Source organism: Lagenorhynchus albirostris, chromosome 2, assembly GCF_949774975.1.
Source record: "Lagenorhynchus albirostris chromosome 2, mLagAlb1.1, whole genome shotgun sequence".
Classification (NCBI taxonomy): domain Eukaryota; kingdom Metazoa; phylum Chordata; class Mammalia; order Artiodactyla; family Delphinidae; genus Lagenorhynchus; species Lagenorhynchus albirostris.
The window spans coordinates 110,804,158-110,830,346 of NC_083096.1; the positions used below are offsets into that span (position 1 = coordinate 110,804,158).

The window sequence follows — 26,189 nt, forward strand, 5'->3', positions numbered from 1 at the left end:
TTCCCCTAAATTTTCAGTGTTATGAAGAAATTATAAAGCTCAGTAAGAGATTAGAGTTAGAGAGTTATTGGGGCAAGGAGGATAACTGTTTTATAGTTTAGGTAATGTGGCCAGGGAGAGCTTCTCTGAGGAGGTCACATTTGAGCCTAGATCAGAATGAACTAAGGGTTTAGAGCATTCTAAGCCAAGAGAAAAATAAGTGTAAATGCTGTGAGTTAAAAATGAGTTTAGTGGTTTTAAGGAATAAGAAAAGACCAGTTTGGATGGAGCAGAGGTGGGATGAAATGAAGGGAGAGATGAGATAGGTAAGAAGGGAACTGGTGACATAGGTTTCATGCACCCCGTAAAACTCTGGATTGCACTTTTAGTGTGATGGGAAGCCATTGAAGAATTTTGTTCAGGAGAATGCCATGATATAATTTACGCTATAAAAATATTACTCAGACTCCTGGTGTGGTAGTGGGGATCTTCACTGAGAAACGCACTAAAGGAAGAGGAACGAATCTGGGGGAGGAACAAATCTGGGGGGAAATGTATTGAGTTAGAAGTGCTCGTGGGATAACTAACCTCTACTGGATAAATTCAGTGGGCAATTGGTTATTCAAACCCAGAAGAGAGGTTTGTGAGTCAGCATATGTGGTTACTGAAACCATGGTTTGGATGAAGTCATTAGGCTAGATGTTTATAGTTAAAAGAGCAAGGCGTTGTCTTGGCAACACCATGATGTATTCTGTTTAAGAAGCAAATAGGTGGAGATACAGTCAGTTCTGCCATCAGGCTACATATGCATTCCGAAAAGTTGCCATGCTAATAGACTGGCTCTAGAGAACTGCCTACATTCAAATTCTGCCTCTGAACTTCCTAGTTGGGTGACCTTGGGAAAATCATTTAAATTCTCTGTGACTTGTTTTTATAACTGTCAGATGGATTAACAATAGCACATACGTCATTATGTTATGAGAATTATGTGGCTTAATACAGTAAAATTCTTAGCATAGTTCTTGGTACATAGAAACAGTTTAATAAATGCTATTATTCTTATTCTTTAAACAATGTAAGCCATCTAATAAAGTGCCTTTATCTGTTGATAAAGAGTATTCTTTAAATACTAATTTCCTAAGTGACACAAACTACATTGATTTCCTGGTTAGAGCCACTCATGAAACAAGTAACTTACTATAGACAACTAAGATTTTTCTTGCTATATTCATCAGTACCAAATATCTAAATTTAAATTTGCAATTTGGTGGTATCCAGGAGTAGGCTTAAATTAATGTAAAAATTCTGTATTCAGATAGAAGACATTTTCTTTTTTCTCCTGTTCTCCCTACCCCTCTTGTCTGTGCCTTTTTATCCTTAACAGTTCTCTACAGGCATACCTCATTTTATTGCACTTGACTTTATTGCATTTCTCAGATATTGCATATTTTACAAATTGAAGGTTTGTGGCAATCCTGTTTCAGTCAAGTCTATTGGTGCCATTTTTCCAACAGCGTTTGCTCACTTCATGTCTGTGTCACATTTTGGTAATTCTCACAATATTTAAAACTTTTTCATTCTATGTATTATGGCCTGCGATCAGTGTTTTTTTTTTTTTTTTGTGATACACGGGCCTCACTGTTGTGGCCTTTCCCGTTGCGGAGCACAGGCTCTGGACACTCAGGCTCAGCGGCCATGGCTCACGGGCCTAGCCGCTCCATGGCATGTGGGATCTTCCCGGACCGGGACACGAACCCGTGTCCCCTGCATTGGCAGGTGGACTCTCAACCACTGCACCACCAGGGAAGCCCGCGATCAGTGTTTTTGATACTGTTTTGCAAAATGATTACAACTCGCTGAAGGCTCAGATGATGGTTAGCAATTTTTAGCAATAAAGTAGTTTTTAATTAAAGTATGTACATTGTTTTTTAGACATAATGCTATTGCAGACTTAATAGACTACAGTATAGTATAAACATAAATTATTATGCACTGGGAAACTAAGCAATTTGTGTAACTCACTTTATTCTGATATTGACTTTACTGTGGTGGTCTGGAACAGAACCTGCAATATCTCTGAGGTATGCCTGTGTTCTCTTCAGTCAACATCTACTCAAAGGATTTGCTAAACATTCACAGTGAGACATGAGAGGGTAAAACTAGAGTAACAATTAGATTTCACATCAGATACCAACTCTGGTGGCTACCTAGAGAATATTTTCCACTGTGAGATTTCTGTTGGGAGAAATAACCCTGCCATGATTAATTAGGCTTGCCAAGGGAAACGAGGTGGTATGGAGAATACAGTGGCTGTGAGACAATGTGGCAGGTAGACTTTGAAGATGGTAGACTTTGAAGTCAGTCTGTGCTGAAATCCATTTCTACCGTTCATTAGCTGTGTGTCCTTGACCAAGTTACTTAATCTCTCTGGACCTCAGATTCTTCATCTGTGAAATGAGTATAGACTTTCAGTATAAACTTGAAACCATGAGATATTTTCTTTCCATTTCTGTTTCTGGATATCATACTAATGATACAAGGTGAATGAAATAATAAATGAACCTGAAAACTGCATTTTCACCAAAACTAGGGGACTGGTATAATCTGCAGACTCCCAGAATCTTTCTGAGAAAAGCAGGTGCCCTATGGAGTAAAATCAATAGTAAGATTTCAGAAAGCACCAGCAAAAGCCAACTTCCTGAAGGTGAGGAGCACACCCTGAAGTACTTAACCTTTAGCCTTTGTACAAAACAAGTGTCACAGGATCTGGGGAGGACTGAAGCTGCCCAGAAGGAAGTATAAGAAAGAATCACAGATAATAGCTAAATGGCTCAGTGGGGACAGAGCTCAGAAAATGTAAAAATCTTCTTCCTAAGGTGAAGGATTCATTCTGAAGTATATGCCAGTGGAAGGGAATACAGGGGAAGGAGAGAGGAGTTGTGAGTGGGGCTGGCTGTGGAAGTCCTCCTGGACTGGGTTTGGTTCAGAGAAGAAGGTGGGGCTGTATCAAGGAGCCATTTGAGAAGGAAACTCTGGTAATGCTGAAATGGAACCTTTGGGTTTTGAGATTTGGCAGGCATGGCCCTCCATCTTCTCTCCCAGCATCCTTCTGTAAATTGCTGGGCTATGAAACCATAAGTAACGAACATAGAAAGACACAACAAGGTAAAATGTAGGGAAAAACAGCAAAAACAAGAATGCATACATTAAAAAAAAATCACCTCTGAAGGAAGATCATAAAGCAGAAATATAAGAACTCAGGAAAAGGAAGAGATGGTAAGATATTAAAAGGAAATGAACTGTGAGCTTGTAAAACTCAAAAGAAGTGGTAGGGAAAAAAACCCTTTTACAAATCGAAATGAAGTTGGAACATGAAGAGATAAGACATAGGAAACACAAAGATATGAGAAAATCAAACAAATGGAACTGAAGATAAGGAACATTTACAGAGAAATGATATAGAGGACGACAGTGGAGATTCAACATACTTATACTAGGAATTTTTGAAGGAGAAAATCGAAACTATAAAATAAAATAAATATTCAAGGGTGTAATTCATGAAGTTAAAAAAAAAACCCAAAAACAAAAAAATGAGACTTGAATTTATACAACAAATGGGCATACTGTGTGCCTGGAAACATTTATCCAGAATGGTCAATATGAAGCCATGTCACAATAAAAAATCGCTGTACTTTGAAGATAAAGAACAGATCTTTTGGGTATGCTGTTAAAAAATCGAGTCACTTAGAAGGAGAAAAAAATTGTCTGACTTCAGCTTTTTCTCTCCTAACATTCAACACCTAAGGACAGTGGAACCATAACTGCAAGATATCCAAGGAAAGAAAATACCAACAAAGAATGTTACATTCGGTGAAAATTAAGTACAAAACTACTAACAATTAAGTCAGGAAAAGTTCTCATGAACCCTTCTTGATGAAGCTAATAGAACATAAGCTTCAGCAAAAAGTAAATGAGAAAACAGCTACAAAAGACTGGCTCTATTTAACAAAAGAAAATATGGGAATGAAACAGAATCTAAATACCATATGAACTAACAATGTAAGAATGGTACAACCATTAAAAAAAATGGGAGGAAAGGGGAAAAAAAACCCAGGAAGTAGATTAAGTTTGTTGATTGGCTTATCAGAAGCTGGGAATTAAAAAATTGTCCAAAGCTTATAAATCAAATACTGTAAGGATAGTATTTAATAATGAAAAGGTAAATACTAAGAAAATCCTATTGACTAATATTAGGTGGTAAAGGGGGAAAAAGGAGAAAAAAGAAAAGGAAACATTGTTCACTGAAAAATAGATATGTCTAAAGAGGGCTAGGGATATTGTATACATTTATAATTTTAAAGGTCAACTTTAGAATAAAAATACAAACATTTCTAATTTCAAAAGAACTACATATAAAAGTAAAGTAAACAAAGCACAAAAACAAAGCAAAGGAAACAAAGCACATAGTGACTTTAAAAATTGGAAAACATGACATTAAACCACATCAATAACTGTAAATAGATTTAATTTTATATTCAAAAAATTTTTTTTCAGATTAGATCACAAAACAAACTCCTTCCTCTTTACCTAAAGCAGTGTTTCAATGTAGGTGAAAATAAAAGCATGGGCAAAGGTATATCAGACAAATGCAAACAAAAAGTGGGGCAAAGGGTCTTAATTCCAGATAAGGTGCAGTACCCAATAAATATATGAATTTTATGACTATCTCTGCATAGCAATCATAACATTAATATTCATAAAGTTAAGACCACATGAGATAAAAGGCCCAAAAGACATAATAGTGATGAGACTTTCTTTACCTCTTAGTCCATGAAAGATTAATTGTATAAAAATAAGGGTATAGAGGATATAAAATAAACGAGGTTCAGCCAACTGGTATTAAATTCTATGCCCTGAAACACCTTTGTAAGTGCTTACCAAACTCTATTGAAAATTGACCATTTATTAGGCTAAGTTTCAAAACCAAAGTGCAAATTAGACACGGTCTTCTGATCACAATTCTGTTAAGTTAGATTTTACTAACAAAATTAGAAAACAAACAAAAACCCTTCTAACTGGAAGATTTTGCATTTCCTCTTAAATCATTTGGTTCAATGGGAAAATACAAGTAAAAATTGCATAGTTTCTAGAAAACTACAAAAATGAAAATATCACACAAAATGAAAATATCATATCAAAATCTATGGGATATAGCAAAAGCAGTATTGAGGAAATTTATTGCTTAAGTGCTATAAATAACTAAGTGCTCATTGCCAGAAACTAGACAAAGAATCAAACCAAATGAAAATAGGAAAAGATAATAAAGATAAACGCAGAAATTAATGATACAGAAAGCAGACAAAAATAGTAGAAAGGATAAACAAATCCAAAGGCTATACTTTTGAAATAAGCAATAGTTATACTAAAGAACAAATAGAGGATTTCTCTGGTGGAGCAGTGGTTAAGAATCCTCCTGCCAATGCAGGGGACATGGGTTTGATCCCTGGTTCAGGTAGATCCCACATGCCACGGAGCAACTAAGCCTGTGAGCCACGACTATGGAGCCTGTGCTCTAGAGCCTGCGAGCCACGACTACTGAGCCTGCGTGCCACAACTACTGAAGCCCACACGCCTAGGGCCTGTGCTCCGCAGCAAGAGAAGCGACCGCTATGAGAAGCCTGCGCACCGCAACGAAGAGTAACCCCCACTCGCCGCAGCTAGAGAAAGCCCGCATGCAGCAACGAAGACGCAAGGCAGCCAAAAATAAAAAAATAAAATAAGAGTTCTAGATGCAGAGTGGGTTTGAATGCCACTCTGCCACTTATTTAAAAAAAACAAAATATTCAAAATTGGAAAATTATATAGAGAACCACAGAAATAGGGAAACAAAAAGAATTGTAAGGGAATATTACATGAAGATCTCTGAGTAATACATTTGAAAGCCTAGAAGGAAGTTATTTCATATAAAAATATAAATTTAAAAAATTGATTAAAAATTTAGTTGAAAATTAGAATAAATCCATCAACGTAGAATAAATTAGGAAGGTGAATGAAGAGTTATCAATGAAAAAGCCAACATAAGTTTGGTTTACAACTGAGTTTTATCTAACTTCTGAAAAGAATTTTAAAGGTATTTAAACTGTTCTGGGCCATAAAAAATAATGAAGTTCAACATTATAGTCAGATAAAGATAAGGGAAATAAGAGGAAAACCACAGGCCAGTCTTAATTCATAAATATCGATGCAGAGAGTCTACATAAGATATTCTTGAAGAATCCAGTAAGGTATTAAAAGAATAAAATATAACCGTCAAGTAGATTTTATTTTAGAAATGCAAGGAAGGTTCAGTCAAGAAGTTTTTTGTGTAGTTAATGCTTTAAAACATTTGATTTTTTAAAAATCCTAGCTATTTGTCATTAAAACTCAGAAATAGGATTGAAGGAAATATATATGTATACATATATATTAGAATTGAAGGAAGCATATATATATGTGTACATGTATATATATATAAATATCAAAAATGTATGTATACTAAAGTTTTAAAATAATATTCTTTCTAGTAGAATTTCATTCTAATAGAATCAGAAATTTGAGGCAGTACATAGTATGGGTTAAATACAAAGACTGGTTTTCTTTGGGCAAGTAGCAGCCCTGGATATCATACCACATAATTTTGACTCTTCCTTTATGTAAGAATAGCTGATCTGGCATCATAGAATGCCATATCATGTTTCCCATACTTTATTATTATATATATTTTAAGCATTGTGATTTTCACATTAGCAGTGTTTCTTCCATAGTTTATTTCTTGGATTGAGAATATCCTTACAAGCAATTAGCATTGGTTAAGAGTACCCAAAGTCACAGTTTAAGTATGTTATGTTTCAGAAGTGTAAATTTTCATTGAAGATTAGGAATGATTTAGCTGGTAATTCATATTTTATGTTAAAACAAACAGCCATATTATGGAGTAAAATTAAATTTTTTTAAAAATTATAATTTTAAAACATGAGAAGTCAAAGATTTTTTTTGTGTTTTTATGGGGCTTCTTTAAAGTATTTCCCCAAATTCCTGGAGATGCATATAATTTATAACTGCTGTTAGGAATATTTTGGTGGACATTTGGTGCCACATTTGCAATTTGTAATAAAAGTGAATTATCAAATATCTACTAATTTCCTATAAAAGGAAAGTTAACATGATGTGTAACCTTGCTGGCTAATCTTCAGAAATCTTTGTTTTTCCTCATTTATCATAGTGATGAATGAACAATTCTTTAACAGTTCTTGTTGGAAATGATTATGTACATACAATGATACAAATGGGAGATTTATAACCCAAAGAATAATAAAGATCACATGGCTGACTAAGCTGTTCTGTATCCTTGAGAAGTTTATTATCTTTTACAAGTCCTAGAGTTATAGAACTCTAGAAGTAAATGTCACATCTGATTAGATTCTGTGGGGCAGATTCATTCATTCAGAAATTATACAACTATTTGAAGGCAGGTATAGTAGATATCCAATAAGGAAGCAGACATAGAATCTGTCTTCAAGAGTTTATAATTAGGTAAGGGAGATAAGCAGTATACTATCAATAACATTACAATGAAAACCAGAAAAATCATAATTATATAATGTATATAAAACCTATATTTTATAATAAATATTGAGAAACTCTGCAAACTGTTTGGATTAACAATTACTCTGGAGGACTGAGAAAAAAATGGAAGAGTCAGAAATTTAGAAGGGAGAGAAAAAAATACAATGATCAGCAACAGTAAGAATTTAAGTTCTCTTGTCCAGGAGTTTTCAGGGTGACTCGGTACTTTATGTATAGCACACACTTAAGGCATTAGGCATAGGGAGAGCTCTTATGTGACCTGTAAATTCTCGGAAGGTAAAACGGAAAACAACCTGAAAAATTATAGTTTAAACGGTTGTGTGAACTTAATTTATAAAATGGTTTCCAAATTAAAAATTTCTTTTTGTAAGTATGTCCCTAGTTTCTCTTTAACACAGAAGTCATAAAATTTTAAGTTCTAAATTAAAGATATAAATGACTATCTGGGAATCTTTGAACATGTAATTCATTGGAGTAACAAGTTTCCTAATTGGGAAGAATAAGAGAACATTTATTAAATTTTGGGTTTAGGGATATTGGGGTGTATGTATGTGTGTGTTTCAGATTATGAGTATAACATTTTATTTTCTCTTTCCATACCTCTCATTACCTAGAAATTAGTTATTGATAGAGCATGTTTATTTTAGGGGTTACTGTTGATACCTACAAGGAAGATTGTAGGTATACTCAAACATTTATATGAACACATGAATGCATAAGAGTAAGATTCTTTCTCTCTTTCTCTTTCTCTCTCTCTTTTTAATTTCCAGGCATAGATATTCTTCATCAACTAGGCCTTGGAGGCAAAGATGTAAGACATTCATCATCAGTGACTGCTGTACCATCATCATCTACACCATTACCTCAGGGGGTCCATTTAACAGAATCGGGTGTCCTTTTAACAAATGATTCTTATACTGAGTCACCTCTCGTGAAAATTTTACCAGTCAACTTAGAACAGCCATTTACAATATTAATTGGTTTACAGTCACATAGAGTAAACAATGCATTTCTCTTCAGCATTAGAAGTAAAAATAGACTGCAATTAGGAGTACAGTTATTACCTAAAAAATTAGTGGTATACCTTGGAGGAAAGCAGTCTGTATTTTTCAACTACAGTGTTCACGATGAGCAATGGCACACATTTGCCATTGCTGTTAGCTATCAAGTTGTCTCAATGTTTGCTGAATGTGGAAAGAAATATTTTAGCAGAGAGACTCTTTCGGAAGTTCAGACCTTTGATTCTAACAGTGTGTTTACCTTGGGAAGTATAAATAATAATTCTGTCCATTTCGAAGGAATAGTATGTCAGTTGGATATTATTCCTTCTGCAGAAGCATCTGCAAACTATTGCAGATATGTGAAACAGCAGTGTCTCCCTGAGCCAAACCTTCTTCATACAACTATTGTACCAGCTAAGATACCAGAAAACTCTCTCTTGCCCAAAAGATTTGGTGAAAAAGTACTGTCGGAGGACACACTTACCAAAGGCAGAAGCATTCTAGATTCCAGAAATGATTCTACGGCAGTGCATAAAGAACAAGAACACCAGATATCAAGATCTCAGTTAACTTCTCTTCGTTCAGAGAATGTCTCTGCTGTGGATCTTGTGAACCATGTGATTCAGGCCAAAGAAATGATCACCGAGCAACTTACTCAGGCAAATCTAAGCCTGCCAATGACACATCATAGCCTCAATGAGCCAAGGAAAAATAGCAAGGAGAAATTTAGTTCTCTTCTAAACGTGTTGGACAATGTCACACAACATAATGATAAAGTAACTGGTCTGTCACCATTTAAGAAGATATCCTCTATTCTTCCACATATAAAACAAGATACAATTAAGAATGTCAAGAAAGCTATCACAGCAAATCTACACACTAATGAACTTATGGAACTGCAACAGACTTTAAACACAACCTTATACAGAGTGACAGATGAGCCATCTTTGGATAATCACCTTGATCTAAGGAAGGAAGGTGAATTTGATCCTGATGCTACTTATCCCTTCGAAAATAGCTATGAAACTGAGCTTTATGATTATTATTATTATTATGAGGATCTTAATACAATGCTCGAAATGGAGAATCTAAGAGGGCCAAAAGGGGACACTGGACCTCCCGTAAGTTATTGTTTTTAAAATGTGTCTTAATGCACTAATTTACCAAACATTTTGAAAGGAATTCTCTAGGCTGAACAGTACAGAACAGATCTGTCTTAGAGATGTACCCTGGCTTACAATGAGTACATTATGCTTGCTATAATATATCCAACCAGAATGCAACCCTGGGTCAAATATTGTACTTTTTTTCTTTTGGTTTTTATTGGAAGGCTGAAAAGCTTACTTAATTCTGGTAAAGTGGTGAGTAAACTATATGCTTTTCTTGTTCAGGTGAAATTCAATCAGGAATTCAACTGCTAAATATAGATCAGCATTCTTTTTTATGAAAAAAACCCATAGGCTTAATGCATAGTCATGTTGAGAAGGATATGAAAGTTATAGTAGACTAAATAAAAATACTTTAAATACATTATTAAATATACTTTCAACAAAATCATCAAAAATGAATTAAAATAGAGTGTAAAATTTTAGATAGAGATAATTTTATAGTGGGTCACTGGGGAAAAGCAAACCCTTACATTATAGAAATTAAAATATTTCACTTAGAATTGTAAACAGTAACATATTTCATTATATCTTTCATGATATAGCCAATTTACATTTATGGATTAATAAAAGTTCCATCTGCCTCATACAAAAATAGCCAGTCAGCCCATCAGTCCATCAGTAGAAAAAGAGCCAAGTTACTTACTTAATAATGCCTAAGTAAAACTATGAGATAATAGACTGATTTTTTTTTTAGCTCTGAAATTATTTTGTCATGTAGGTGCAATTGTAGATGGACATTTGAAAAATTTTTAATCACTTAAAATTCATTTAAAGCTATTTAAAATCACATTAGGAACATTATGTTTTTGCCTTTCATATTTTTGAATACCTTAAACAATCAACTTATATGTTTTTAGAAATTGTTTTTTAGGTTGCAAGCAAACTAAAATATATCTTAAGGTATTTCCTTTATTTGATGAAAATAAAATTTGAATCATTTGTTTAGTTCCAGAAATCATAGAATAGGAGATGACACCACTTGCTGAGCTTGTGTTTCTTTTGCGGTTATTACTCAGTGATTTGATAGGTATTGAGCAACTCTTATTAGTGTGAATGTTTAAAGGGTTTAATAAAATCTGAATAATATAGAGAAATAAACTTTTCAGCTATGACAATTATCAACATATTAGTAATAAAATTGAGCCATTAGGCAGGTCATATTAAACAGTTATGTAAGCTATTTACTTTCTTCAAAAAAAGTCAGTGATGAGTGTTAATCTCTTCTCTAAATTCAAGAATAGTTGTTTCAGCATTAGTATATTCAACAGATACTAACTTAGTCTCTGCTTGGGCAAAGCAGAAACACAAGGTATGTATAACAGAGTTAACTGCTCAGAAGGAGCTTACATTGTGGTAACGGGGACACAGGAAGTACATTTATAATTATATCTCAGGGTCAAGTAAGATTAAATGTCACTGAGAGATACAAACTAAGTATATGGAGTACACATTTTCAAAGGGAAGAAAAATAGTTTTGGAGGGGATCCCTATGAAAGATCACTTAAGGCTGAATGTGTTCAGGATAGGTTCTTGTGGACAAAGTTTTCAGAACGTCAGCCTCAAAGAATGGATACGATTTTGATAGGTGAAAGGAACTGGCATATCTTTTATGTAGGAGAAACAGCAAAATAGTTATAATTTGAGTTCTTATTAATTTTTGGTTGCCTATAACCAAAATAGTTATAATTTATTGAGTTTTACTATGGTAGCAGGCACTCTACCATGCCCTTTACATTTGTTATCTTAAAAGAACTTTGTAAGTTTGGTATTATTATCCTCATTTTTCAGGTTAAGAAACTGAGGCCCAGAGGAATTAGTTTACTTGTCCATAACCACATTGCTAATTGATAGAGCCAGGATTTTAACCCAGGTTTTCTGCCTCTAAAGCTCAAACTCTTTCATGATATTAGGCTGAATAATGTTAGACAAATATAAGACCCAAGACAGATGTGGACAGGTTGTAGAGGTCTTAATTTTCAAACTGATAGTTCTAATTTTATCTTGGTTCTCAGTGGGGAATTCTGTAGGTTTCTAAGTAGAGGCATGAATAGGGAAGTCAATCTGGTGGCAGTGCTCAGAGCAGACAGGAAATTCCTGTTATCATCTGGATGTTACAAGACTAGGACATTATCTAGGATGCCAGTGGTGAAAATGCAAAGGAGAGGTAGGATTCAAGAGATATTTTGAAGGAAGGTTTGGTAGAAACCTAGGAAATTAATTGGACCTAGGGACCAAGTAAAAAGGTAGAGGATCCAAGATGGCTTCTAAGGTTTTAAGCCTGTGGATTGAGAGAATGGTGATACCATTACTAAAACCAATAATTAAGAGAGGAAGTTGATTTTAGGAGAAGAAATCAAGTTAAAACATCTAAGGTGCTGTTGGCAAATCAGTAAGCTGTTGGAAGAGTTGAAGAAGCTGAAGTAAAAAAGAGAGGTCAAAGTAGGGGGTATAGATATGGGAGTTTTCCTGTCAATATTATATCAATAGTTGAAGCTATAGAGTCAGATAATTTTCAAGGAAAGGAGTTCGGCATAGAGTCGAGAGCCAAATCATGAGCCATGTTTGCTTTGTGGTTATAGAAGAAAGAAAAAAAAAGCGGAAATGTGACGGAGTAATTAGAGAGATGGGAGAGAATACAGTATACTATCACAAAAGCCAAAGATGAGAGTTTTGAGAAGAAATTGATCAGCAGTGCTGAAAGCTACAGCTGAGGACTGAGAAAAAGTGGAGGAAATCCTTTGGATCTTCTGATGGGAAAGTCATTATTGAACTTTGAGAATCTGACTTCAGCATAGTGTAGAAGTCTAAAGGTAGATTTTAGTAAGCTAATGAGAGAGTGAATGGTGATGAAATGATGAACTTTGTAGAGACTGCTGCACTGCTTCTTGAAGTGGATGTTACTGTGTGAAGTCTGAGGCCAGCCTGATTTTTCCTACTTGTAGGTGACTGTTTTTCCTCTGTATGCCCATGCAGTTCTTTTGTTATCTTTGAAGTTCATTTCATCAAACCTGTTAGGTTCTGTATCAGTTTTTTCTGGTACTCTTTTGATCTGAAGATTATTTTTACTTATTATAGAAAAGTCTCTCCTTATATTCTCAGGTATTTTTCTTTTGCATTTTTCTATATTATTCTTCAGGCATACCAGTATATGTTAAATGTCCTTTGTGATGATAGTATTTATTATCTTCTCTACAGTCATGTCCATGTGATTGCATTTTTCCACTTTGTTTTATGTGAATTCAGTTAAACTACATCCATATCCCTTAATTGATTTGTTCAGTTGTAGTCAGTTTTTATTGTTTCTGACCTGGCTTTCATCTATAATTGTTTCTTTTTTGCTCTTTCAATCTTTAAGCTCTCTGGCTCACATTTTATTACCTTGGTTGTTATTTTTAATGTCTTATAACTCTTCTTTGAGCTCTCATTTTGTAGAAAAATAGCATCTTGAAATTTTTTGAATCTATAGTGAACTATATGAACTTTTTCTCTGTTGCGTGGAGTGATTCCTCTTCTGGTAAACAGTTTTCATCTACTTTTAATTTATGTTTCTGTTCTCACACTTTCCCCTCCCCTCAATATGCATAGGTCCCTTGCTGGTTTCTTTCTGGTTATTACTCATTTTTAAAATAAAGACAACTCTATCTGGGTCACTATTTGCTTCAGAATTCTATAGGGAGAGGCAAAGGGAAGTAGTGGTACACAACATCAAATTTAAGTTGCTATCTTCAACACCGTCTTTCCATATTTATTTTGTCCTCTATCCAGAAACATATCTCCTCTCATTTTCATGTACGTGAAGCCCTCTATATTGCTCTGAGAAGTGATATGATGATTTATGCTCTTGTCTTCTACCCCCTCTCACAACCAGAAATCTCCTGAAGTTAGGAGATTTGTTGCAGATCATGAAAATGTGTTCTTCCTCTTCAGCTCTACTTTCCTTACTCCTGGTTGTTTGAACTGGGTCTTTACAGGGTCATGAATTATATGTCCTGTGGCTTTCCCATTTCCTTAAACTTTACTATTGTTATTAAAGGATTGTTGGTATGAACTTTCTGGACTGATATACTTTTAGATATCTGTAGCCTGTCTAAGCTTTGACGTCTGAAGAGGTTTTTTGTTTGTTTTTTGTTTTTGGTCATCTCTCAGCATCTTTCCTTACTCCAAACTGTCTCAATATTTGGAAGAGAATTTTCATATTTTTGGTTTGTGGTTTTGGTCTTTTCCTTGTTTCATCAGAGATGTTTTCTTCTTTTGGTGTTTTTTGTTGTTTTCAGTGGTTTTGAGGGAAGGAGGGTTCTCATTCTGCTATCTTTTATATAAATTCTCTAGTGATCGATTTAAAATATAAATTAGATCATGTCATTTATCTTCTTAAACTCTTCAGTGACTGAAGAGTAAAGCAGTTAGAATAAACTAAAAACTCTTTATCATGACCCATGCAGTCGTATATCATCTGGCCCCTGCCTTCCTCTGCAACCTCATTTTGTTCCACTTTTGCTTAATCGCACCGTTGGGTTTCTTTTATCTCCTTGATAAGACTGTAATTTTTCTTTGTTTTGTTTTATTTTACTCATGCCCTAATTCATTTTACTCCTGTTTTCTGGAATTTTATTTTCTCCTCTTTCGTTACTCCTCTTCATTTTTTAGATATAACTTAGCACTTCCTCAGAGAAGCCTTCTCTGATACCACAATATAAATTATGTACACTGTTGATCTCTCTCGGTTGCTTGTTCTTTTCTTCATATCACTAAATAAAATGTATATTATGTGTTTATTTATTAATGGGTGTTTTTTTTTATCTCACTGCCACCTCCGGGAGGGTTTGATGTTTACTAATGTTTATTGAGTGAGTGAATGAATGAATGAGTGAATGAATTATAGAGGGAACTTTAGATGTAGGACTTCCAAGATTAATTGACCAGATATTACTATCTCTTAGAAGGACTGAATACATTTGCCTTAGTATATATATTACCCTAGTAATAATAGTATTATAACTAACATTAATTGAATACTGCCTGTGCCCCAGCCATACCTTTTAAAAAATTGCTCTATAGTTTATTGGTTAAGTACTGTATATCAGACATAGTTACAGGTATTTTATATAGTACAATATCTTTAATGCTTACAATAACACTGAAAAATAAATTTTTTGTCATCAGTATTATAAAGATGAGGAAACTAAGGCTTAGATAGAGTAATTGACTTGTCTAGGGTCATTCAGCAAGTAAATGATTGAAGCATGATTTGAATCTAGATTGGATGATTGCCATACCATTGCTCTTTTAATTGAATTATACTTTCTCTTAATAACCAATAACCTGAAAGTTAAAGTGCCTTTTTTAGTACTTTATTTATCAAAAGTAACTCATAAAAAAAGTCATATAAAATTACTTTCCTTCTCTGGTTTCTAGAAAATGCCTATTAATAACCTGTTCTCAAAGATATGGAAATGCAAAATTGTGAAGACAAGTTAAAATTGAGTTTTATTTATTGCTTATTAAACAATTCAAATATTTCAGTCACAACACAAAATATAGTCTTTTCTCCTTAGTATCTAACATTAACTGTAATATTAACTTCTTTTTCAGTGTGAATGTAGTAGTGTTTTCTTATGTCACAAAGTAGCGTGACAGGGCAATAAACCAAACTAGATATTTTGTTTTAATTTTGCATTTAGTTTTTATTTTTAGTTCTTATTTTTGGGGACTTCAAATCATCAGCTGGTAAGTTCTGATGATAACAGCAGAACCAGAAATAATTTGAAAAGAATTTTAATTTTTTTTGAAAATAAGTGAAAGTCAGTTTTTGATGGAAGCTAGTGATATAATAATGATGCAGAATATTTGAATGGCTCAGGAGGGAGAACAGAAATATTACTCTTCTGTGGTTGAATAGGAATATTCCTTTTCTCTTAATATTAGAGAATACATGAAAAGTTTTTATTAAGGAGTAGGAGAAGGAAAAAAATTAAAAGGAAAATGGACAGTTTGAACTATAAAGAGCATTAGAAAACTGCAAAATGACTGTAGCATTAATAAAGGAGAAAGTTTCAAAGATAAAAATGTTACATAAAAATGAGGATCAGTAGACCATGCTACTTGTTAATGGTAGGGCTAATATCTTAACCTTGATATGTCTCATTTCAAAACTTGTAGTATTTTTACTGCAATAATGAATGAATGTTTGTAAAATGGAATGTGCGTATGCTCTGTAGACGTCAAGAATAATGCCATGGCAGCAGAGTGCACAGTAACAATGAAATTAATGGACAGATGAATGAATGAATATGTATTAACCGTATCCCAAATGAACACTTATTCTTCTACAGTTGATTGTTAAAGCAAAAAAAGATGACATAAGGCATAATATGAGGAAACAAAGTAGTAGTTTCCTATTTCTTATTTGATATATTTAATAAGTGACATTTAAAGAACTCAGAATACTTTAAAAATTGACCTGTTTTTGCTTTCATATTTTGTTTTTACAAACCATTTAACTCTTATTAGTGACCTCCTGGTATGCTGCATTTTGTGTAAGGCAGATTTATTACTGAATATACTAGAAGGATCTCATTGTAACAGTTTAACACATTACACAGATCCTTGGTATAAGCCTTTTAAAAGAACATAAAATGGTTAGTGCTTTAATTTTTCAAGGCAAGTCTTCTGTTGAAATGTATTTGAAAAAACCTGTAGTTGTTGGTCTCTAAACCCTAAATTGAATTCCTCCTTCAGTAGTAAAAGTAAATTTAGGTAAAAAACTACCCACGAAACTACTAGTTATGGTCCCTGTGAAAACCAGATACAGTGGCCGTAACCATAAGTCATAGACTTCCTGCTGCCATATCTAGCCAGATTAAAGAGGACGTCTTGAGTTTTAGCTCTCACCCCTGCTGATTAGGGTGAGGGGTTTCATGTTGTTTGAAAATCATCAGCTGTTAACTAGGGATGGAAAAGGACCCCTGGAGTGAGACTCTTAGCAAGACTTGTGAGAGAGGATGCATCTGTTATCATGCCTAATATCTCGGCATTTGTTTTCCAAGGGTCCTTCTGGCCCAGCAGGTATCCCAGGTCCATCAGGAAAGAGAGGTCCACGGGTAAGTAGATGACCTCCGTTTCTCACTTGCTGTTAGAACTGGTAGCTTTCCAGTATGTTTTTTCCTAGTATTGTACAGTATGTACTTCCCTTGGAAATCTGCCCTGGATTGGCAAAGGTAGGAAATTAGCCCTACCTTTGCCAATTCAAGAGAAGCCTGGGAATACGCGCCAGCTGTTTATTTGAGTATGAACACCCAGCCCCAAAGCATTCTCTGTGAGCATGCTCAAGAAAGATAATCAAATTTGTAGATTAGTGACTGTTTGAGTGCTATTTGTAACATTATTCTTAGTTAGAAAGTGATCTCATCTACAGTTGATTGTCCAAGGTGGGGTTCATTTACTTTGGGAAATGAAAAAGAGTGGGCGGCCTTAAAATAGTACATTCCTGGATTATATAATGGAAAATATTGGAGCTATAAAGTAAAAAAGTAATTGTCCTGAGGAAAAAAGCTGCCTTAAGGATAAGCAGTAGTTTCTCACATTACACAGGTCCAACAAAAGATTTATTGCTGTGTTAGAATTAGTTTCTTTCCAACCTCAAAAAAAAAAAAAAGAATGGACTTCTACTAGCGGAAATTCTTCAAAGAGCTAGAAAAAGAATTGTGATTGTGTGTTATAAAGACAAATGCAAATGCCATAAATGATCCACTTTCTTTACTGATTTTTATTTATCATATAAACAATATAATGAAAAATCACCCTAAAATGTTACTTTAAATGGTCCTATTCACATCAAGATCTTGTCCATATGAGGCTGAAGATGATTGCTCACTCCGTTGTAGCTGTTTAACATTTCTTTCTTTATACTTGATGACCTACCACATTCCTCCCAGAGTGTCTTCTAAACTTGCCCCCTCTCTTCCAGCCAGCAGACCATTTCTGTCCTCCTACTTTTCTGTCAGGAAACCCTGGATCCTACTTCCCTGAGGGACTGAGTTCACCTTTGCACTAATTGCATTCCCTCTCCACCATTAAGGCTGTTCTCCCATAGCATGACCTTTTTCTCTCCTTAGATTCTATGTTATTTGGCAACAACCAGCAAGTGATCTTTTTTAAAAATCCCAAACTTTCATTGATGCTAATTTTTCCTAAAGATATTGTCCTTGCTCACTCTTGCACTACTGAGCTTTGTGAAATAATCCTTTATACCCATTGCACCCACATCTACATCAAAAACTCATTTGTTAATCCTTATAAATTTTTCCATCTGCTTTATTGAAATTTGTTTTGGAAGACTACACGAATGAGATGTCATGAAATCTAATTTTTGCCCTTAGTTTTCATCTTGCTAGATATACCTTCAGTGTTTGCATTGCCAGCACCCCTCTCCTTTCTGAAACATAATGCTCTATTAGTTCAGAAGTGAAAAGACAGATAAATAGATAATTAATAACTATTTATGTGTCAAGATGGAGGTGTAGCTGAAGAGCACAGAGGTGTGGTACTAAGCCCAAATGAGTATAGGAGGACCTTCTGGAGATGAATCTTAGTCTTCTACTTGCTGGTTGTGTGAACCTAAGGTTCCCCATTTATAAATGGGAGTAAATAACCACCTTGCAGGATTGTTATAAGGATTAGTAATTAAAAAGTAAAGCATTAACACAGTTACTTGCACAATAGTAGGTATTTAGTAAATAGAAGCAGTTATTGAATTCAAATTGACAAATATTCCTTTTTCTTTTTTGGCCTCCCTTGTGTGGCTTTTGGGATCTTTATTCCCTGACCAGAGATTGAACCCAGGCCACGGCAGTGAAAACACCCAGTCCTAACCACTGAACCACCAGGGAACTCTCCAAATTGACAAATATTCATCGAGACGTTGCCATGTGCTAAGTACTACACTGGTAATATTCAAAACAGACTCTTGGGCTTCCCTGGTGGCACAGTGGTTGAGAGTCCGTCTGCCGATGCAGGCGACACGGGTCCGTGCCCCGGTCTGCGATGATCCCACGTGCCGCGGGGCGGCTGGGCCCGTGAGCCATGGCTGCTGAGCCTGCGAAAAACAGACTCTTTTCAAAGAATTTATAATTCTGAAACTAAACATATGTCATAAGGAAGTTAAAATAGCAATAAAATATTTAAATGACAGAAATATCCCAAGGCAATATACAACTAATTGCAAATAAATTTTACATGCCCCAATTTCTGTGGAAATGAGTAAGAAAGAGAAATCCCTTCATGCTGGTGTAGCCAGGATTTAAAAATGAGGTGGTATCTCAGTTGATGCTTGAACGTGATTTGGGCAGGTGTAGGGGGGCAAGGTTAAATGAGGTAAGTCTTTAAGGTACGCATGATAGCATAAACAAAAACCCAAGTGCAGAAAGGGTTACCATATGTTGAGAGGAGAGTAACTAAACAACTGCACTTTGTTATTTTTAGGCTTCTTACTCTGCACAACTTTTAGAAGTAGCACTAAGCAATGTGGCTGGAGATAGGGGTGGTAAATAAGGGACGTAAACACCTCAAGGACAGTGTTTTGAAGCAAAAAAACAGAAACCACAGTTCTGCTCTATAATTAGTCTTCTCCAAGACTGAAATATCCAAGATCTCAGAAGAGATAAAGAACTTTGTAAAATAATATATCCATTTTAATGAATTATATAATATTTATTTGAATGTTATAATAACCGCTGTCTGTTATTTGTATCTAGATCTGTGCTAAGAATGATCTTTCTTTTTTTTTTTTTTTTCCACTATTTGCAGGGCATACCAGGGCCACATGGAAATCCTGGGTTACCTGGATTACCAGGTCCAAAGGTGAGTGATTATTAGTGAGTATCGTAAAGAAGACCTTTAACTTTTAAAAGCCAACCTTGGGATATTGAGGACCTCTGTCATTTCCAGAGCATGATTCTTCAGCAAGGTGGTCTTAGCCCGGCAGAGAGCCAGGCTCCTCTGAGAGCCCGCCACACTTGGATTTATATATAGCTAGTGGTAAAGGCATGCACAGCCCTGCTTTGGTATTCCAAAGTCTTTATTGTCAAAATATGATGGCAATATATGGAAACCTCTGAAATATACAGATTATGATTTGAGTAATTTACCTTAAATCAAGGCTATTTTAATGTATAGATAAGTACTGAGGAAATAAAATATCATTTATTTCCCTGTTCCACACTTTCCTAATATTTTTACCTGAAAAAGATCTGTGAGGATAATGCTTATAGGATACTCATATTTTTATGAGAACAACTAACCTGAAAGCCTGTATATATATATGAGCATACATTGTTGTGTAGTGGTAGCATGGTAGATAATAGTGTGATAGATAGTAGTATGAGTATAGTAAAAACGGATGGAAGAATATATACCAGGCTGGTTACCTTGAGAGCAGGTATGGAATTGGAAAGATAGTTAAATTTATATATATGCGTTAAGCATTAGGGTTTTGGTTTCCAGTAACATCATGAATATTTTAGGGTCATTAATAACCACTCTGCTTATTAATTATCTCACTCAAAAGTAACCATATAGATGTTACCATATAGATATAGGTTAAGATAGGATAGAGCTTAAGAACACAGGTTTTGGAGTCTTAACTGGGGTTCAGGTTTTAGCCCTCTTGATTTGTATGACTAGAAGAAAATTGCTTGCTTAGCGGCTTTAAGCTTCACTTTCTTCTTCTCCAAAATAGGAAAAATCATAGTATGTCCTCAGAGGGCTGGAGTGAAGGCTAAATAAATTGTGAGTAAAGCCCTTAACAGTGTTAACATGTCATAAGTAGTATCATTATTATTAATACGTAATAATGATAACAGATACTTTAAATCTAAATTTTCCAAAGTTTCTCATCACTGTCAGCAAGTTTTTGAGTTTAATAAAGTATCTCAGAGAGAAAAAAGACTTAGCTAAAGTCTGGATGTGTAACAGTGAGAAAAAAGACAAATGCCGTCTAAAGAAATTAGAAGTTTGTTCTTAACTTTGTGATTCCTTAGCCTTCACGTTTTTTGGGGACGTTCAGGATATTTAGTGAAAGGCTAATGTAGTTGTAAAGACCCAGCTCGTGTTTTTCCACAGAGCTGAAGTTCTAGGGGGCTTGCCGTCCTGCTAACACCCTGATCTCCACAACAAGAAGGAAGACAGAATGGGGGAGGGCTGGGTTTCCACATGGTTTGTGTTGTCCTCCCCTTCCCCTGCCTTAGCCAGTAGCAAACAGATACTTGAAACAAACAAAACAGATAGAGAATAGGGTGAGGAGAGATGCAGGTAGAGATAGTGGAAAGCCTTTGATTTAATTGACTTCTTAAAATGTGTGTACTTATTCAGGAGAAAATACTTGAGAAAATGATGAACTTTGTAACAAAAAATTTTCATTGTCCAAAGATTAAAAACAGGATATTTTTCGGTGTTGACTGGTATGAATATGTGTCTTTGGTAAAATGAACTAGGAGAGATGAAATCTTAATCTCAAGATTTCTCTTTCATATTATATTTAGTAGTGTGAGTAAAATTTTGACTATAACTATTTACCAATAACATATTTTTATGAACCCATATATTAGGGATTTTAAAACCTCCACTTTTAATTTGCAAGCAACTAACTGAACCTCTTGGGAACTTAGTTGTATAGACCTGAATATTAGTCTTTAATTCATATTTAATTTGATAACCATGTTCAAAATAGCCAAGACTGACCATGATTTGTTTTAACTGCACATATTTGTGGAGGACATTAGATTGTGACAGGTGTTAAAAATCACCACTGTGTCTTAAATGAATCAAGTAAAGCTTGTAGCATGTGGTTTGTGAAACCAATTTTCCTAGATATTTAATATGCACTTTAAAGTAATCAGGATTAATAGAACATTCAAGGCTTATACTTTATAATCCTCTTATAGTATTTATTCAAGACAGTGCAATAAAAATGCAAATTTCATTCTCTCAACAATAAATTTTGACATGTAATCACAGGATTTATTTTTCTTCAGGGAACAAAAATCCCTTTTAGATTAAGGGATTTTAGAGTATAAAGACACTTTCAGCATTTTTCTCTTTTCAGTTATTGTTTAGCGAGAATAACATAGAATTATTGGCCTCTAAGGAAATTTTATAAAGATTCGTCTTGTCGCTTGGACAAGAAATGATCTGTCCATTTCAAAAGGGGTTACCTGAACCTATGAAAAGACCAAATTAAGGCAATTGCAAGTTTAGAAAGGTTTAACTGAAATGGAAAATACAATGCATTATGGAACCTTTATACAGTCATATTTGGATTAATGTGCTTTATAAAAATTGTTAGAACTGATACCAGGGTTCTTGGCCTTCCCTAATCAATAGAAATTGCTAGTTCCTTATATGGGGTGAGGGTAGGGGTGTGTCCAAGGGTCGGGCCAGAGGGGTGGCTTAGGTATTTTGCCCACCCCTTTGGTTGTGTTGAGTTCAGGGGGCATGAGCAGTACCTGGATTTTGCTCCCAGCTCTTCAAAAGTGGCAGTTGGGGTTTATTTTTGGTCTTTTTGTATATTTTATCCATAATTTGTCCCAACTGCACATGCACACAGTTATTTTTAGTTCCTGATAGTGTCTTTGTGTTTTGTTGCTTGAGGAGAGGTTTGTCCAGGTGCAGGCATTGCAGCACTGCAGCAGAGTCCCAGGTCCCAGCCTGTCTCAGAACCAAAAGATATACCTTATATAAGTTAATGGCATGAAGCATGTAAAACACCTGGTAGAATACTTGTGTGTAGTTGACACTTAAGAAAACATTATTGCCCTTTTCTGGAGGAGCTACTTATAAGGTAACTAGGCTATTTAGCAATGAAACTTTTACTGAAAGTATTGCATTTATTATTTGTTAAGTAAAAAAAAAAAGTCTTGTGGCTCTTATGAATGAAAATACCTTAATATAGTAAAGAAATATGTTCTATTTATAAGACTATTTAAAAGTTTATAAGAATAAAGCTTATTTTGCTAACATACTCTTGATTGATGCAAAAATTAATTTATTTTCTGTTATACTTTTACAATTAAGTTAGTATTTATCATAAAGGACAAAAAGTGTAAACTGATCTTTGGTAGTTCTCACCTCTGTTCGAGCAAAATGAGTTTTCACACATCTGTTCGTCTTCCTTAGTAGATTCTGAGTTACTTGAATGCAGTGGCCAGATCTTACTCATCCTTGCCTTTGTGTCCAGCCCAGTGCCCAGCATGTGTTGGGCACTCAGTAAATGTTAAACTGAAACAATAAGCAGACTTAACATTAGAAACAAGGCACTGGCATCATAAGGGAATGAGAACTAGCAGTTATTAAGCATATAATTATTTTATGTATGCCATCTCATTCAGTTCCACTTCAGTTAAGAGTACTGTTCAGAGCAGGCTTTATTACCTTCTACTTTCCACAGAAGAAAACATATTCAGAGAGGTAAGTACTTAACCAAGGTAACACAGTTGTAACTGGCATCAGAATTAGATCTGTTTTACTCTTTCCCTTACACCAGTTTGTCTCTACTAACATAGTGAGGAGTTCATTTATGAAACAGCACCTTAAAGAGGAAGGGTTTGGGTAGGGTAATAACCTAATGTAATTAAAGACTTTCTGAATTCATTTAGTAATAGTAACAAAATATGTCCATTCCAAGGTTCCAGCTTATCCTTTGGATACTGATAATAACATATAAAGTCCATAAAGAGTGAAACTGAACTCTAGCCTCTCAGAACTGTGTTGTTAAATTGTTAAATAGTAGAAGAATAAAATGCCACATAAAAACTTAGTGGGTAATATAGCATTTTTTCAGCATTATTAAGACTAATTGATTTAAAACAAAGACTATTGAGTTATTTAGCTGAAATCATTAGCTGAAATCAGTAGACTAAGGGTAGAAATATTGTCTTCATAAAAAAAAACAACAACACAAGGAAGTGAATTCTGTTTCTCTATTTGCTAGAAAGAATGACTCTTTTCTTGCCACCAAATGCCTTCTGGGTACACAGTTCATCATATTTACTTATTTAATATGAACTTTATTCGCAGGGTACTGGACATTTTTTATTACTATTAGTTAACACATGATCAATTACGCAGTAGATCTTTGGACATGAGTCCAAATGCAGAATCTAGATCTTTGGCCTACCCTAGCCTACATTTATAATTCTAGTCCAGGCAATCTATTTGCGTCCAGATAGTTCATTTCCCAAAAATGCTTCTTAAAGGCAGCTTAAAACCTTCCCATGGATATTCATAGCTTATATTACTTTAGTCAGGTTCAATAGCTCCATCAAATTTAATCCAGTTAAATGAAAACATCTAACCTTAATAAGCTGCAATAACAGTGTCCCATTAGTAATATTAAATGAGATGTTATCAATAATGTTAAATATTGAATTTCCAAGGAATATATCTTTGTGCTGTTTTATTCCTGGTTTTGACCCTCTGCTACCATGTCTCCATCATTATTTCTCTAAACTGAAAGTCCCATTTTCCTTGTGTGTGAATTAAATAAATGTGTTGAGTATAGATGCTGACCCATTCTAAGAATTTTTTACTGAGTCAGATTGCTATGAAAAATTTTCAGTCCAACATTCTGAAAATGTAAAGTATGATAAAATGGTGAAGACTGAGGTGTTCCTATTAGTCTACGCAATGTAGGGACCTTTTTGTAAAGGGCCAGACAAATATGACAAATATATTAAAATTTTTTCCTTCTAGCTATCAAAATCTATTGGGTTCATGTTAGAAGGATTCAGGAGCCAATTTAAAAAGGCTTCCACTAGCCAAAGATTGGTATAATGAGCATCATTAAGGATAATAACTGTAGTGGATTGAATCATAACAAATATCTCTAAATCCATGAGTTATAATGTAGTTAAAAACAGGCAAAACCTCATTGGTCACCTTTAGAGGATGCTGGGGAATTACATCTATGAGATTGTCAAATTCTCTGACACCAATTGAATATTCAACAATTCAATTCAGTTCTGACACTACCCTAATTTAGTGTCAGACTCCACAGATTTAAGGGCTCAGTCCCACAAGACTCCCCACACTTGAGATGCCAGCAACAGATGGGTTGCCCAGGCTACTCACACTTCTGCCTGGCTGACTTACATGTTCAGGGATTCCCATAATCTCTTCCTTTCTCCCAGGTTTGCTATTTTGCTAGAACAGCTCACAGAACTCAGGAAAACACTTTAATTAGGTTTACCAATTTATTATTAAAAAATACAATTCAAGTAGCTAAATGGTAGAGATGCATAGGGCAAAATGTGGAGGGTGGGAACCTGGAGCTTCCATGCACTCCCCAGGTGCGTCATCTTCCCAGCACATCAGTGTGTTCACCTACTGGAAGCTCTTGGAATGTCTTTGTTCAAGAGTTTTTTTTGTTTGTTTTGTTTGTTTGTTTTTACATCTTTATTGGAGTATAATTGCTTTACAATGGTGTGTTAGATTCTGCTTTATAACAAAGTGAATCAGTTATACATATACATATGTTCCCAAATCTCTTCCCTCTTGCATCTCCCTCCCTCCCACCCTCCCCATTCCACCCCCTAGGTGGTTACAAAGCACTGAGCTGATCTCCCTGTGCTATGCGGCTGCCTCCCACTAGCTATCTATTTTACATTTGGTAGTGTATACATGTCCATGCCACTCTCTCACCCCGTCACAGCTCACCGCTCCCCCTCCCCATATCCTCAAGTCCATTCTCTAGTAGGTCTGTGTCTTTATTCCCGTCTTACCCCTAGGTTCTTCATGACCTTTTTTTTTTTCTTAGATTCCAAATATATGTGTTAGTATACGGTATTTGTCTTTCTCTTTCTCACTTACTTCACTCTGTATGACAGACTCTAGGTCCATCCACCTCACTACAAATAACTCAATTTCGTTTCTTTTTATGGCTGAGTAATATTCCATTGTATATATGTGCCACATCTTCTTTATCCATTCATCCGATGATGAACACTTAGGTTGTTTCCATCTCCTGGCTATTGTAAATAGAGCTGCAATGAACATTTTGGTACATGACTCTTTTTGAATTATGGTTTTCTCAGGGTATATGCCCAGTAGTGGGATTGCTGGGTCATATGGTAGTTCTATTTGTAGTTTTTTAAGGAACCTCCATACTGTTCTCCATAGTGGCTGTACCAATTCACATTCCCACCAGCAGTGCAAGAGTGTTCCCTTTTCTCCACACCCTCTCCAGCATTTATTGTTTCTAGATTTTTTGATGATGGCCATTCTGACTGGTGTGAGATGATATCTCATTGCAGTTTTGATTTGCATTTCTCTAATGATTAATGATGTTGAGCATTCTTTCATGTGTTTGTTGGCAATCTGTATATCTTCTTTGGAGAAATGTCCACCCCCTCCTCTCCCTGGA

At 35.0% G+C, this 26,189-nt stretch overlaps 1 protein-coding gene across 1 annotated transcript in view; it reads left to right on the forward strand.

Moving 5' to 3' along the window:
• Positions 1-26,189, forward strand: part of COL24A1 (collagen type XXIV alpha 1 chain) — a 394,686-nt gene that overhangs the window by 18,712 nt on the left and 349,785 nt on the right. The window contains exons 3-5 of the mRNA XM_060139635.1: positions 8,376-9,727; positions 16,822-16,875; positions 19,580-19,633. Of these exons, the coding sequence (XP_059995618.1) occupies positions 8,376-9,727; positions 16,822-16,875; positions 19,580-19,633 (1,460 nt within the window). The remainder of the gene's footprint in view (positions 1-8,375; positions 9,728-16,821; positions 16,876-19,579; positions 19,634-26,189) is intronic.